Source organism: Cornus florida, unplaced genomic scaffold, assembly GCF_030987335.1.
Source record: "Cornus florida cultivar Cherokee Brave unplaced genomic scaffold, ASM3098733v1 CherokeeBrave_3.0.0_Hap2_Chr03, whole genome shotgun sequence".
NCBI classification, from domain to species: Eukaryota; Viridiplantae; Streptophyta; class Magnoliopsida; order Cornales; family Cornaceae; genus Cornus; species Cornus florida.
This window is the reverse complement of record NW_026775573.1, coordinates 69,673,098-69,690,140: the sequence shown is the minus strand read 5'-3', so window position 1 is coordinate 69,690,140 and position 17,043 is coordinate 69,673,098. Positions and strand designations below refer to the sequence as shown.

General features: G+C 38.7%; 1 protein-coding gene across 3 annotated transcripts; it reads left to right on the top strand.

Annotated features, from left to right (window-relative positions):
• Positions 1–2,290: 2,290 nt before the first annotated feature.
• LOC132300734 (pentatricopeptide repeat-containing protein At5g39710) lies at positions 2,291–11,659 on the top strand. Of its 3 annotated transcripts, XM_059797944.1 has the most exons (5): positions 2,291–4,804; positions 4,959–5,066; positions 5,261–5,366; positions 7,991–8,073; positions 11,325–11,659. In XM_059797944.1, the coding sequence occupies exon 1, from the start codon at positions 2,437–2,439 to the stop codon at positions 4,732–4,734; it is 2,298 nt and encodes a 765-aa protein (XP_059653927.1). In that variant the 5' UTR covers positions 2,291–2,436; the 3' UTR covers positions 4,735–4,804; positions 4,959–5,066; positions 5,261–5,366; positions 7,991–8,073; positions 11,325–11,659. The 3 variants fall into 3 exon arrangements, with proteins under 3 accessions (XP_059653927.1, XP_059653926.1, XP_059653928.1); XM_059797943.1 differs by lacking the exon at positions 7,991–8,073; XM_059797945.1 differs by lacking the exons at positions 4,959–5,066; positions 7,991–8,073.
• The last annotated feature ends 5,384 nt before the right edge of the window (positions 11,660–17,043 follow it).

Here is a 17,043-nt window from a genome sequence, read left to right as displayed (position 1 = left end):
GGTAGTGTCTGTTTTTGGTTCGAACCGGGATAGGGTATCCTTTCCTTCGACTTCAGAACTTGATATCTTTACCGTCCGAACCCCGAATCAAGTGATTCTTGTGTCTATCTTTATTAATGTTTCATTGTCTTTCCCATGGTGTGCACGGTGGCACCCATTTCAATGTGGAATGACCATTTTGCCCCTAGGTTCATTCTTTTCCGTTTTTGAAACGTTGCTTCCGCATTTTCTTCCTTTGGGTTTTGTGACCTCGTCGAGGGTCACATTGGTGTCTTAGAGGAGTGTTGTATATCTAAAGACCATTATTCTATCTTTTACTTCCGCATTTTGGATCCGTTTTGGGTCATCACAGGACACACTAGGTTGAAAAATCCAGGGTCGTCACAAATAAACACCTAGCTTTTAAACAAATAAATACACATCATTTAGCACACAATTTTATTTAAACAATTATTTCAATTAAACACATAAATAAATAGCCACGTAATCAATTAAAATACAATAAAATAATTAAATAAATCCTAAGACTGTCCTTTTAAAATTAGGGGTATTACACACCGAGACTCCTCCATGAGAAAGCTTCATCTTTAAACAGATCAAGGTCTCCCAATAGATCAAAAAACACCTCCATGGCTTTGTTCCAAGTTATCGCAGCTTGTTTATTTTTATGTTGTTAAATTTATTGTATTTTAAATGCTTCCCTGAAGCTTTTAAGCCAATGGCTTTTCACCATTTCAATTCTGTTGCCATTTAATTTCTCACAATCTCTTTCGACACTTAAATTGCATGTCATTTACTGCTTTATTTACTTTTATGCATTATCTTTAATTACTTAGTTAAGTATCTAAATGGACCGTTAAAACTCACCCTCCAACGGTACCGGGCCAACCAATAAATGGCCGAACAATGGGAAGGCCGTTTGTTTGCCAAAAAGGATGAACTCTTCCAGACCCCATGTTCGGCGAAACGAGCACGACGTTAGGCCCTAAAGGCCAAACTTGGAGCGGAGTAATAGGCCAAGTAGTGATTGGCCTGTTGCCCAACGTGAGTCCACTCCGCAGCCGATCCTCCAGTTCAAGAAAGGACGTTCCTTGGGATTCTCGTTGAACCCATTGCTTCTACCATGCTGTCCCCCGCGTGGGACCTTAGCTCGGTCAAACTCATGGCCAGACACTTAGCGCAGATCGGACTGCCACTCCTATGAGTACGATAAGTACGAGCCTCGACTAACACAATAGCGGTTGTGGTCACACCCTTCGTTGTTGGTGGGCGGGTCTACAATTCGGCCAACCTAATGGCAGCTTCACTTCCCAGTTCCCACACCTTCTAACTGACCTGTTCGAATATAACCAACCAACGAGGGAGGACCACCTTTGCCCCCTCATAATCTCCTGTACGAAATCTCTTCGATGCACTCAGGCTCATGCCATCCGTGATGCGGACTAAACCAAAGGTACTTGATGTTTACTAACTCAGCACCCAAGCACCCCGAGTCTGCGTAGAACACAAGGACTTTGGCACGCCTGCAATTCGACCACCTCGGGGCTACTGAACGTCGAAATGGAGCAAACATTACCGTGATGCGTTAGCTCCATATGGGCTTGGCATATTGGGTCGGTACGCATTACCGAGCGAGTCATAACTCAGTGGCAACTTAATCTCTTCTTTTTGCTCATCGTCAAACTCCATTAACACTTCTTCCACTAATATAACAACTAATTATATATAATCAATATATATATATAACTAACTATAAGATATATAGATCGTCATCGGGGATGAGACATGGACGGTGAAGATGAGCCTTCAAAACAAATGATCGATGAGGAAATCTATGCCAACAGAATAAATGATCGCTACAACTGGTTTGGGTTTTGGGTGGTGGTGGAATACGTGGTTGTTGGTGGTGTCTGGTATTGGTTTGGGTCGTGGTAGAATCTGTACTCTAACTGGTTGTTGGTGGCGTTGGTCGAGTTTGGGTGTTGGAATTGGTGCTACCAACATCTGGTTATTGGTGTGATGGGACTTATTTTAGAGAGAGAATGGTAGACGAAGTTATAAAGGGGTGAAGAGGAGGAAGAAGACTACTGGTATTTTCGTAATTTTATAATAATAAATATTAATTTTTAATTTAATATTAAATAATAAGATTAATTTTACCATTTTAAAATTAAATTAGTTAGTCATACCGGTACAAGGTAACTTGGTAACATTTTTCGGTTCAAGAGTTTTTAATTTTAGTTGGATTTTTTGCACCAATTTAATAGCAGAAGGGAAAGGGTTTTATGATGTTAACCCTTTTAAAAAATCTAAATATTCTGTAACATGCCATATTCTGTAGTTGCAGTGAGCAGAGGCCAAGCGCCCCCATCTATTTGTAGCTTCTTCTCACAGTCAAAACCCTAAATTGTAGCTTCCTTCTTGATTCAGCAGCCGATGCCCCTCCTCAAACCCCTCCTCGGCACTTCTCAACTGCTCAATCTTCCTCCAGTAAATTCTTCAACCTTCTCTTCTCTCTCTTCTCGCCCAGACATCCATCTCATCGACAAAGCCATCGCCATCCTCAAACGCCACCACCCAGTCCACCTCCAACCACTATCTTCTCAATTCACTCCTCATTCAGCTTCCCATTTGCTTCTCGAATGCCAATTCGACAAAACTTTAACCCTGAAGTTCATCAATTGGGCCCAACAATGCCAGTTCTTCGACTTCCGTTGCAAGTGTCTTGCCCTTCACGTCCTCACCAGGTTCAAGCTCTACAAGACTGCCCAGTCCCTTGCCGAATCCCTTGCCCTGGGTTCCGACGACGACGACACGGGCAGTTCTGTGTTTCAATGTCTCAAAGACTCATACCAACTGTGCAATTCCAGCTCGGCTGTGTTTGATCTTGTGGTAAAATCGTACTCTCACTTGAAACTGATCAAAAGAGCTCTGAATACTATTGATTTAGCCAAGCTTCATGGTTTTATGCCAAGTGTGTTATCGTATAATTCTGTTATTGATGTGGTAGTTAGGTCCCGCCATTCCATTGAATTAGCTGAAAATTTGTACAATGATATGATTAGAACTGGTATTTCGCCGAATGTGTATACTTATAATATACTGATTTGGGGTTTTTGTGGGGTTAGAGAATTGGAGAAGGGGTTGGGTTTCTTCAATGAAATGAAGAGAAATGGGTGTTTGCCGAATGTGGTTACTTTTAATACCTTAATTAATGCTTATTGTAAAATGGGACGAATCGATGAGGCGTTGAAAGTGTTGAATTCAATGTCAGCCAAGTGTCTGGAGCCAAACTTGATTTCCTACAATGTGATTATTAATGGGTTGTGTCAAGAAGGGAGGCTGAAGGAGACAGGTCAGGTTCTTGATGAGATGACGCGGAAGGGTTTTGTCCCTGATGAGGTGACATACAATACGCTTGTGAATGGTTATTGCAAAGAAGGTAATTTTCACCAAGCACTTGTTTTGCATGCGGAGATGGTGAGCAAAGGTGTCTCTCCAAATGTTGTTACATATACATCATTAATTAATTGCATGTGTAAGGCTGGGAACTTGCATCGCGCAATGGATTTTTTTGATCAGATGCACGCGAGGGGATTAGGTCCGAATCAGAGAACATATACAACATTGATTGATGGCTTCTCCCAGAAGGGATTCATGGATGAAGCTCATCGGATCTTGAAAGAAATGATTGACACTGGATATTCACCTTCAATTGTGACTTATAATGCATTAATCAATGGACACTGTGCATTGGGCAGGATGGAAGATGCTTTAGGAGTGATTCAAAATATGGTGGGGAAAGGGTTAGAACCTGATGTTGTTAGTTACAGTACTCTCATTTCTGGGTTTTGCAGAAATAAAGATTTGGATAAGGCATTTCAAATGAAGCGGGAGATGGTGGATAAAGGAGTTTCCCCCGATGCTATTACCTATTCATCTCTGATTCATGGCCTATGCGAGCAGAGGAGACTGAATGAAGCCGTCGATCTTTCTCAAGAAATGTGGAAAATAGGTTTGCCTCTGGATGAATGTACATATACTACCCTGATCAAAGCTTATTGTGACGAAGGGGATATTGAAAAGGCTCTCTATCTGCATGCTGAAATGATCAGAAAGGGCTTCCTTCCTGATTCTGTTACCTACAGTGTGCTAATTAATGGGCTTAGCAAGCAAGCTCGGATGAGGGATGCAAAGCAGCTTTTGTTTAAGTTGTTTCATGACGAGCCTGTCTCAAATCATGTCACATATGATACACTGATAGAGAACTGTTGTAATAGTGAGTTTAGGAGTGTGGTAGCTCTCATGAAAGGATTCTGTATGAAGGGTTTGATAAATGAAGCAGATCGAGTTTTTGAATCAATGATACAGAGGAACTACAAGCCTAGTGAAGCAGTTTATAATGTTATTATACACGGTCATTGTAGAGGTGGAAATCTATTGAAAGCGTTCAATCTCTACAAGGAAATGGTGCAGTTTGGTTTTGTTCCTCATACTGTAACTGTTATTGCTCTGATTAAAGAGCTTTTCAAAAAGGGTATGAGTGTGGAGTTGAATGAGGTTACAAGGAACACATTAAATAGCTGCAGGCTTAGCGATGCTGAGCTTGCAAAAGTCCTTGTTGAGATAAATCTTAAAGAAGGTAACATGGATGCTGTATTTAACTTGCTTAGTGAAATGGCTAAAGATGGCCTTCTTCCAAATAGTGGGAAGACCACCTTTGTTGGGGGATGAATTGAAATATAGATGGAGTTCTTATGTGCTTTCTGCAATGGGTCAAAGGCCAACAATGATCATCTTCCAGGTAATGGAAAACTGAAAGATCACTCTTTAGGTGTACCGTCAAGCACCATTGAGCACATTTTATGTCTTACCTTATACAATTGAGACGACATTGTGAAGGAAATAGGCTTAAGTGAACATTTACTTGATATTGTTTAATATATCTTCTACTACAGATTCTAAAGGAGCTACAGAAATCGTGTGAAACAAATCCCTTTCTCCTTCATCCCTATACTTTCAAGTGCTGATAATATTCTCTATTAATGGGTTGATTTCTTTCTTGGGTAAGTGTTGATAGCTCAATTTCCCTATTATATCTGTAAATCTTAAGAATTATGAGTCATAACATGAACCTTACATGCTTAAGTGGTAAATTTCAAATCTGGTTTGTATTTTATGCATTCAGTTTAGATCTTCCGTTGAATCCATCCATAATTAATTGCTAGTTTGTCGGTTATTTATTAATTACTATTTTCAGGTTTCAACTTTTTGCTGAGGCGCTCTCAAGATCTTGGAAACAGACTGGCTGAAGATGCTTCTGCTTTATCTTACTGCCTGATGATTCTTCAGCTGTCTTAATGTTGGTGAGTTATTCTTGTCTTCCCCAACCCCCATTCTTTATTCCTTTTTAATTTTTTTTTTTTTTAAAGTTTTAAGTCCTTCCATTTATCTGAAATTGCAATATATTATCTCCCCATTCTTGCATGCTCCCTTTGAGTTGAAGGCCATGAGTAAAATATTCACTATCAGAAAGGAAGGCATCCCACCTATTACAAAGGCTTAGAAAAATGCCCACTCCAAAACTCAGAGATTATATATATATGTATATATATAGAGAGAGAGAGAGAAAAAAAGAAAAAGAAAAAAAGAAACATTGAAGGGAACAATCCAAAAAATAGAAGAAGAAAGGAACAACATCCTCTCAACACCAGAAACAAGAAAATAACTGACCATCAACCTCTCAAAATCAATCCACAAACCCTTCAACAATATCTTCTAAATGGATCCCCAACATATTAGCAACCTCCGATATAATCCTCCCAGCAATCTGTGAAGCATTCTGTAAAACACCATTTTGAAGAGCTTGGGCCTGAGAAATTTACTCCTCAGATATTTGCTTCTGGAGTTGGAGATAAACCATCAAGTTAAATGATCAAGAGACCCAAAACTGGCCACGATCAATCCGATTCATCAAGAGTACTAGACTGTTTTGAACTTCCGATTTCACTACCCGGTACATCATCAGCAGCAGAAGCAAGGAATATCAGAGCAGCAAAAACAGCTTCTTCCATATCTTTTAGGTGCCAAAAGCCGGCCAAAAGGCCTTCAATTCCACTGAAACAGATCACCAAACCATTTCCACAACTGCTGAGCATACTCACAACCAAAGAAAAGGTGCTCCACACTATCAATGTCTTTCACACAATTGTAACAATTAGGCTCTCAGCAAAACCCTGTTCTGCAAATTAGAGAGATTTGGCACCCTTCTGCAGTATTTGACTGGTTGTGAAACATGAAGCAGGCCTGCTCTTTAAGGGTAAATGGACTCTACACAGTTTCCAAAAGGATTTAAAGCAAGCTCATGTTTCCATAAAATCTGGTCAGTACCCTTGATTAAATGGAATGTTTCATTTCTTTTTCTTTTTTTTTTCCTAAATGAAGGATTGTATTAAAATATAACCAATATGGTACATGTAAAAAATGAAGGTATACCCCCACCAAACAACAAATAAACAGAAGCGCACCCTTACAAGGGATCACAAACAAATTGAATCTAAGCACATATTATAAAATGTCCTGGAGGCATACCCCCATGACATCCAAAACCTCAAACAAAATACCCTTGGCTAAATCTCGTGAGTCTTTGAAAAAATCATCATGCACTGTGTCATTCCTTTCCATCCAAATGAAATAAAGAGTAGCTGTGAACAATATTCTTGCCAACTTATTTTTTCCCTTTCCTTGGAATTTCTGCCTAAACATCAATGCAAGCTCATGGACTTCATAACATCTCTGTAAGTTCCAAGCACACACATCTGATAAAGTAATCCACACCTTCCATGTGTAAACACAGCTGCAAAACAAGTGGTCCAGTGTTTCTTCCTAACCTAAACGCAGACAGCACCTCGAAGCTAGAGAAAAACCTTTTCTCTTCATATACGACTGTGTAAGAACAGCATTCTACAGCACCAATACGGAGTGAGTTGACCATCTAGGTCTCCCTCCACTCCAGCACGGCCCACACCAGTTTACAACCTGGTATTTGGTTCTACAGGCCTCCCAAGCAGCTTTGAAACTGAAATTATCTTTCCATCTCAAGATATCCTCCCCACCATAAATCTTCTGTCTGTGAAACACCTGTAGCACTTCCTGATTTGTATTCATCAAACACTCATCATCCCATTGGTTATTAACAATAAACTCACTTAAGCAGCTCATCTTATTTCTGCTGAGCGACCCCAACAGCCTGTGACTAAATAGATCCCCCAAAAACTGACCATCACACCAAGGGTCTAAAAACAGCTTTATGTTTTGGCCATTCCCAATTCTATACCTACAATTCACCTTGATAACATCTCGTATTGCAATAATACTCTTCCAGATAGAAGAACATGTTACCTTAGGCACCACATTCCAAAAAGCCTGTTTCAAGTAACACTTCTCAAACCATGCCACCCATATTCTGTCCTTTGACAATAAGAAATCCCAGGCCAAATTACATTTTGAAGCTAAATCAATGTCCACAATTCTTCGCAGCCCTAGCCCCCCTTCTTCTTTAGTAGCAGCAAGCTTTTTCCAACACAGCCCATGCATCTGCTTTCTGTCTTCCACATGCCCCCAAATAAAATTCCTCATTCTTCTCTCAATTAAGTTTGAGACCATAGCAGGTAGAGTGTATACTGAAGTCCAGTAGTGTACCATAGGAATGATGACAGCTCTGCTAAGCTCCACTCTCCCAGCCATAGATAAATGCATACCATTCCATCTAGAAGTAATAGCTATGACTTTATCTATCAGACTAAGACAGTCCCTTCTTCTCAACATCTTATCAGAAATAGGTAGTCCCAGGTAAGTAAAAGGAAGACTTCCAACTTTGCAGCCCAAAGCCCTCACCACAGCTGTTCTTTTTTTAACTGATCTAGTGAAGTACAGTTTTGATTTGTCTTTGTTTACAGCTAAAACCTGACACTTTTTCAAACAATTTCAGGACTCTTTTTAATGTAAGAGCTGTTGCCATATTAGCTCTGACTACCACAAGAAGATCATCAGCAAAGAACTGGTGTGTGATAGGTAAACCAACTTTGTTTGCAGCTACAGAAGGGAAAATAGTACCACTCTTAACCTCAGCATCAATCATTCCAGAAAAATACTCTGTAACAAGAGTAAAAAGAAGAGGAGATAAAGGACATCCTTGTCTTAACCCTCTCTCAAGCTGGAAAATTCCATTAGGAGACCCATTCACAATAATGGAAAACCAAACAGAAGATAAACACACTTGTATCCAATTAATCCAAGTACTTCCAAAGCCAAACAGCTTCATTGTATTTGTCAAAAAAGACCATTGAACTGTATCATAAGCTTTCCTCAAATCAATTTTCCAAGCCAAAGTAGGCTTTGCTCTCTTTGCACCAAATCCTCTCAGGAGTTCATGAGCAATAATAATGTTGTCTTGAATCTTTCTACCTTGGATGAAGGCAGTTTGTTCCTTATCCACAAGCTTCCCCAAAACCTTGGCTAGTCTATTAGCTAAAATCCTCGCAATGACTTTGTAAAAGACATTACATAAAGATATAGGCCTTTAGTCACCAACCTTCAATGCATCTTTTTTCTTTTGTATCCGTGTTATGAAGGTGCTGTTTGTCCCTCTGCCCAAGTCTGGATGTGAGAAAAACTTCAATATTGCATCAGTAAAATCTTCTCCAATAATGCTCCAAAATTGTTGAAAGAATCTGGTGGTGAATCCATCTGGACCTGGGGCTATATCAGGGCCCATTGAAAATACTGTGTTCCTTATTTCCTCCCTTGATACATCTTCCAACATAGCAACCTCTTCAGGATTGAGAGTATTTCTGATAAATCTGGCCTCTGGAATACATGAAGCAGGTTGATCATTTGCATATGCCCTCTGAAAGTGTTCAACAAACCTACTTTTGATGATATTTTGATCAGTGATAAAGCCCCCTTCCTCCTGAATAGCTGTGACATTATTTCCTGCCCTATGCTGCTTAATTTTTTGGAAATTTTTTTTGGAACTTCTATCTTGATCCTTCACCCATTTGATTATGGATTTCTGAGCAAGAGTAATTGATTCATTTGAGATGGCAGCTTCTAAAGATATCCTATCTTCATCCTCCTTTTGAATAAGCCTTTCATTCATAGGATCATCTTTCAACTGCTACTGTAAATCAATAAGATTCTTCCTACAAGAAATAACTTTTTCATAAACAGAACCAAACTTTTCCTTATTCCAATTTCTAACTGCTTGTTTGGTGAGTTTCAATTTATATAACAACCTTTTGATTGGATCCCCACTTGTCTTAATCTTCCACACATCAGCAATCAAATCTTTCATAGCAGATTGAGTATTCCAAACAGAAAGGAATCTAAAAGGTTTAGGGCCATCAACAATCTGTAAAGGGAAATCCATACTCAAACCCCAATGATCTGAAGTTAAAGGGGTGTCAACACAATGTGAGAGTTTGGAAAAACCTGCCCCCAGTTCTCATTCATTAATCGCCTGTCCAGTTTTGCATAAATTCTTCTATTGGAGTGTCTATTATTACACCAGGTGTATAAACCATTTGATGTTGGAACATCTGTCAAACATAAATTGTCAATTGTCTGATTGAAATCAAGGAACACTCTAGGTGGATGTCTTCTACCTCCTTTCTTTTCATCATTAAATCTTACCACATTCCAGTCACCCATCAACAGCCATGGTCGAGTAACTAAATGAGCACACTCCTCAAGATCCCTCCACAGACCTTTCCTCTCATTATAGCTGTGTTCTTGGCATACACAAAAGTCACAAATTTTTTTGCATTTGAGCCTCTAACCTCAACTTGCAATAATATCATCTGATCTCTAACCACCAGTACAGAAACCCTAATTCTCATTGGATCCCAGCCACACCAAATTCTTCCACCTGCATCCGCTGAATAATTATTCTCCCAAGTCCAATTATTTCTAATTCTATCTGTTAATCTTTGGAACTTATTACTATTAACCCTAGTTTCCACCAAACCACACAAAACAATTGAGGAACTACTCAACCAGGTCTTACTTCTTTCTGCATAGCATACCTATTGAGCCCTCTGACATTCCACATTCCTATCATTGAGAAAGGGATGTTGGTGGATGAACCCCAACTGCAAGCATACCTCTGGTAATTCTAACACTAGGATCAATCTCTACCTCTTTCTTTTTAGCCTTCTTTTTCTGTTTCTTTGAGGAATTACCTCCCTCTGGTGAGACATGTCCCCCCTCCCCTGTAGCTTGTTTCCCAGTTGACTTTGGGGACACATCCTTCTCTTGGTTCAGAGGATCATCTTCAATAACAGTTACATGAGATATCTCATTCTCCTCTGAATAAACATCCTCCTCCTCACTCTTTTCTGGCTCCATTTCACTCTCCTGATTAAAATCCAAAGTTTGTTCCCCAATCCCATCTCTAGCAGTAAACTCATCAAGCACCTGGAATGCATTAGGAAAAGAAACTTGAAGCTGTAATACTGGTCTTGCTGCCTTTGATTTTCCTTTTGATTTTCTTTGCACTGTAAATCCCTCCATATCCTCCTGTGCTTCCATTATCCTCCTGCATTTCTAAAGCCATCAACGTATCACCATTACTTTGCTTTGGCACTACTTCCTTTTCTTTATCTGCTCTTTTTACAACCACTTCTCCTTAGGTTTTATATCTTTCTTCTTGTTCAGCGGGCACATTTTATCAGTGTGTTCCATCTTCTTGCATATTCCACATGTTTGTGGCTTCCATTCATATTCCACAGTCACTCGACAAGGCAAACCATGAAGCTTTGTATTGATAACTTCTGGAAAATCCCCATCCACCTCCATCTCTGCCTCTCTCTACTAAGAGCTATATCATCCATATATAGAGGCTTTGCAATATTCGAAACAACCTTTGATACAGAAGTCCTACTACGTGCATGGACAGGTAGATCATATACCTTCATCCACAATATTATAGCAACTCATAGATGGTCCTTGTTCTTTCCTAATCTTGTTGGTTTGTCATGTCTTAATAGGATTATCAAGTCAAATCTCTCGAAAAGGGAACATTTATCTAGTAGAAGAGTAAACATATATGTGATGCAGTACATGTGAACATCGCATGAACAGTGTTATCTCTTTTATTTTTCTGAGAGCTTTTCTCAATTTCTTCTCGTGGATTCGAGTGTTTAAAGAATACTTTGCTATTCTTAATTATTTTACTTGCTGTCATTGATCCTCTGCGTCAATATGGTCTATGTGTGGGACAAAATAGAGTTTATATTTTATCTCCCTTATTTCTACCTATACAGGATAAGAAGACCCCAAAGACAGAAGAAGTGTTGCGTATACCAGTGCATCAACACAGAAGTTGCCTCTAATGCATCAAGACAACCCAACTGTACTAACACTCAGAGAGAATGCCAGAGAGATCGAAGTAAGGTTTTATATATGAACATTGTTACACACTAGTGTGTGAGAGAGAAAACCTGGTGCCTTTTTTTTGGTTTTGTAGTACATTGAAGTGCAAGTTTATTTTAATTCTTGTGTTTTTTGTCTCTCAAATTATTATATTGTTGTGATGGACTGAAACTTTGTTTTATTGTTTGTATAAGATAAATATTAGTGTTTTTTGTTTGGTAGGAAATTAATTTTAGTTTCAGCTGCTAGTCATCTGCATTGTTGTAGTATTTGTAGTGATTATTAGTTATTTTATTAGTGCTAGTATTGGTAATAGTAATTAGTTTATTGATAATGGATAAGAGCCATTACGTTGTTCTTTCATAAGTGGTTGCAAATGAGGGCAGGATATTCAGATTAAGAGGATATTTTATAATGGCTAAAATGATCAATTCATTCTGTCAAGTCTCTGGTTTAAAAAGAAATGAAATTTAGATTTCAGAAGAAATTCTGTATAATTACGTAGAAATCAAATTAAGACATTGTAATTTAGAAGAGATGAAACCAGAAAAGGTCTATATCACCTCCGATGAAGCTAACCTCCCTAACTTCCTCTCCTTCAAGGGGAAGACAAGCAGCTCCCCACACTTGGTAGGTCTAAAATACCACTTGTCAACAATCGCCTCTCACAATGCCTAAATTTCAGGATTCCCGCTGCCACGTGATGGGAATCGGATTAGGCTTCTATCCCTACAAGTTCGGATTCACCGTACTGAGTTTTTCAAGAAAGTAAGTTTGTAAAAAAAAAATTTGCACTTGTTGCTCCCAATATTGCAATAAAAAATATAAAAAAAATACAGATGCTGCCTTTGGGGAGCGCCAAATTGGTGAGAGGGTGTAAGTTAAATATATAAATCCTTTGACAATTATTATAATTATTATTTGTAATAAGGTTTTCTCTTTTGATCCATTTGATTGGCAGCAAGATATATAGGAAGGATAATAATTATATTTATTACTATTATTTGATGTTGTGCTTTTACATGTTTGTTTCTATATAATAACTAATAGTGTCAAAGAGAACTGAAAATAGTGACATTTTCCGATTTTTGTAATGAAATATAAGGCTTTTTTTCAACCCTATTAAAACCAATGAATGATCTTCCAAGGACTTGAATTCTTGAGATTAGAACAATTTCATTGTTTCATCTAGAACGGTGGAACCGAACCAAATCGATTTCTCATTGTTCAGTTTGGTTTGTTTCTATTAGTTATCACGATTCGGTTTGTTTCCATTTTTTGTGGCACTGTTAAGACCGATTTAGTTCCAAAATATTCCTAAAATAGTCTAAACAAAACCGTGTTCACCCCTAATAGCGGGCCTTTTTGGCCCTTGTGTAGTTTTTGTGAGATGTGCCCACACACTTTCTTAAAAATATATATCAACCAAAAAAAAAAAAAAAATCTCATTTCAAGAGACACGAGCTCTTATTATTTAATTACTAAAATTCAATACTTTTTAAAATCTGTAAAACATCAAATGCATCATCTAATAAATTTTTTAATCCAACGCTCAAACATGTAGACGTCTGGTTAGATTTGAAAAAAATGAAAACGAGACTAATACATAATCTTGTAGGCATAATTTCAGAAGATGAGAGAGTTTCTTTGTTATGCTTATGCCAGCTAACACAATAGGATTCTATGTATTAATGTTGTGTTGAATGAAATGGGATGTAAGTGAAAATTGAATGGGAATGAAATGGAATGGTTATTCTCAGTATTGGTTGCAAATATGAAAAGATGTAGGAATGGAATGATAATTACTATTCTAAATGAATTTTAAATTGAATTCTCCAAAATACCTCTTTCAATGATAAATAAATAAAACTAACAAAATAACATTCTTTTGTAAATTTTTTAAAAGAAATGGCGGCGGTGGTGGAAGGCAATGACGGTGGTGGTGGAGGTGGAAGGTGGAAGTGTTGTAAGCGATAATATTGGAAAGTGGCGGCGGCGGTGGAAGTGGCAATGGTGTAGGTGAAGGTGGTGGTGGTGGAGGAGTGACAGCGGTGTAGGTGGAAGGCAGTAGTGGTGTAGGCATTGGTGGAAGGCAGTAGTGGTGTAGGCATTGGTGGAAGGCAGGGGTGGTAGTGGTGGTGGAAGGCGGAGATGTCGATGACAGTGTAGGTGGAAGACGGCAACAATGGTGACAGTGGTGGTGGTGGAAGGAAGTGGAGTTGGCGATAGTGCTACTGGAGGTGGCAGTGGTGGTGATAGCGGCTGTTTGGTAGTGTAGGTGATGGTGATGGTGATGGAAGGGGGCGAAAATGGTGGCGGTGATAATGATGGTGGTGGAGGTGATAGTGAGAAATTGAGAATAGATGAGAGAAGAAGATAATAATTTGAAAAAATTTCACCACATTGAAATGATGGTGTTTAATTGTGTATTTATAGTTACAACAATAAAAGAGAGATGAGAGATTTTTTCAACAAACTTATTTGTTTGTTGTTACAACAAAAAGAGAGAGATGGAGAGATTCCCTCAACAAACTCATATGAGATTTTCTCAACAAACCTATCTGGATTTCCCTTTGACCTGATTTTTTAGTTTATCCAATATATCATTTGTTAATCTCTTAACACCCGCCTTCAAGATGTGGTGGAGCAAGGACGAACCAGCAGCTTGTCTCTTAGTAATTGAAATCGGGGTACCAATAGAGCTTTGGGGAAGAAATCTGTTGTCTGGTCAGCACTTGGAACAAACATGATTTTTAGAGAGCCACGAAATACCTTAAGAAGTGATAGCTAATCTCAATATGTTTAGTCCTGGCATGAAGAACTGGGTTGGAGGCTAAGTATGTAGCACTGATATTGTCACAATGAAGGATGGTGTAATGGGATTTTCAACTCTCGAAGAAGGAATGTAAGCCACTCAATGTTGTGTGTGCTAATGCCCTATATTCTAATTCAACACTTGATCTAGAAACAGTGGTTTGCTTCTTAGTGGCCCAAGTGATGAGGTTAGGACCAAAGTAAACACACGAGCCAGTAGTAAAACGTCAATCATCTGGAGAACTAGCCCAATTAGCATAAGAAAATCCCCTCAAATGTTCATCATGAGATTTAACAAGATGATGCCAAAATGAGGAGTGTTCTTGATGTACCGAAGAATCCTTTTAACGACAACTAAGTGCGTCACGTGGCTGATGCATGAATTGACAAACTTGATTCACAGCATATGTAAGATCTGGGCGTGTGATGGTGAGGTATTGCAGTGCACCAATGAGACTACGATAGGATGCGACATTAAAAAGGCCACCAGCATCATATAAGGATAATTTAGAACCATTAACAAAGATGGATAAACGTGGTTTAGCTATAAGGAAATTAGTTGTCTTTGGAAGGCTGAAAACATATTTTGTTTGACTCATTTGGATACCATGGGAATGATGGTAAACTTCACTCCTCTGGAAGTAGTGTAATGACCTAAGGTCTTTAATCTCAATGTTCTTGCGCAGTTTGGTGAGGATTGTTGAGATGAAAGCATTGCTAGAGCCAGTGATGAGGATATTGTCCACCTTGACAAGGAGAATAGTGATATCATGGTCAGCGCAGTGGAGAAACATAGACGCATCAGTTTTGCTTTGAACAAATCCGAGCTCAAATAGTGTAGCATTAAAGCCATCAAACCATGTTCTTGGTGCTTGTCGCGACCCATAAATGGATTTGTGAAGACGGCAAATATGATTAGGAAATTCTTACTGATAAAACCTGGTGGTTGCTTCATATAAACAATTTCATGAAGAATTCCATGTAGGAAGGCATTTTTAACGTCAAGTTGACGAATAGGCCAACATTGATTTATGGCAAGAGAAAGGACAAATCGAATGGTAGGGGGTTTAACAACCTGGCTAAATGTTTCATCAAAATCCAGCCCATATTGTTGATGGTAACCTTTTGGAACAAGTCTTTCCTTGTGTCGTTCTATAAAGCCATCAACATGTCATTAGATCTTATAAACCCATTTGCATCCGATGACATTCTGGGCTTGAGAAGCTGGAACAAGCGACCAAGTTTGTTGACGAAAAAGGGCATTATATTCATCAAGCATTGTAACTCGCCAATAAGGTAATTTGGATGTTTCGGTATAACTTATAGGCTCGTCAACAAGAAAATGAACCACACTTTGGAGGCATCTTGGCAGTGTGTGTTTGCTTACATGACCTGTAAAATGGTTCTTAGGTTGAAGAATACCTTCACAAAGTCAAGTCACCATGGGATCTACTGATCTGGTTGGTTTTAATGGTGGTTGGGTTGTGTTAGCACATAATAATGAGTTAATATGGTTTGTAGCACTAGGTTGTGAGGGTATAATATGTCACTTTTGATAAGTGATGACAAATTTTGATGGCACTGTGGGAATGGGAATGGGTGGGACTGTGTGAGGTGTTGGTGGCAATGTAGGAACGGTAATTGGTGGGATTATTGTAACAGTTGGTGGTGTAGGTAACAACGATGGAGGTATGAACAGACCATGAGATGTAGGTAATGTAGGTTCTATTGGTGTAACCCAATCTTCAAGTAATATAGATGGCTTAAGAGGACCAGTGGTAAGCAGTTGAGTAAATGGGAACACAGCTTCATTGAACCGAACATGACGAGAGAAATATACTTTACCAGTTTGTGGGTCAAGGCACCGATATCCTTTTTGTTGGGTTCCATAGCCCAAGAAAACACATGGCACCAATTTTGGAGAAATTTTGTTTTTCCTTGTATCGCCTAGGAAGGGAAAACATTGACACCCAAATATGCGAAGTGTAGCATAGTCTGAAGGTCGATTGAAGAGCATCTCATAAGGTGCTTGTGTTGTAACCAGGGTTAAGGTAATCTGTTTATGAGGTAAACTGCAGTAGAAAAGTCTTTAATCCAAAATTTTCGTGGAAGGAAGGCATGATGACAAAGAGCAAGACCATGTTCAACAATATGACGATGTTTGCATTATGCCTTGCCATTTTGTTAATATAATCATTGTCGTTTCAATGCTAGCATTATTAAGAAGAGCTGCAAAAACTTCGTTAATATACTCATTTCCTCCATCAGTTAGAAAATACTTTATCGTGGTGCCAAATTGATTTTCAACAAGAAGCTTAAATTTCTGAAAGTAGTCAAAAGTTTTAGATTTTTGAATTAATGGATATATCCATGTATATCAAGAAATATTATCTACAAAAATTAGATAATAACGAAAACCACCATGAGATAATTCAGGAGCAGGACCCCACAAATCTGAGTGAATAAGATGTAAAGGGGCAGGAGTTTTTGTAGTGGACCTTAAAAACGACAAGCGACAACTTTTATTAATGGAACAGCTTAAGCAACTAGATATATTATTGTTTCCAACAAAAGACGTGCATTTATTTCTGACTAAGTTATCAGAATACGTGGTCCAAGGTGACCCAGATGCTTATGCTAATTATCAAGAGAAATATTCTTTCAAGCCATGGCTGCAATGACATTAGAAGAAGGACAAGGATAATAGGGTTGCGCTTGTAGAGGAAATAGGGAGTCTTTAATCTTGCCTTAGTGAAGTACTCTCCCTGTTTGTCGGTCCTTTATAGAGAAACCATC

Excerpts from the sequence above, each read along its gene's own strand:
- LOC132300734 (XM_059797945.1), top strand. The coding sequence starts at position 2,437 with ATGCCCCTCCTCAAACCCCTCCTCGGCACTTCTCAACTGCTCAATCTT.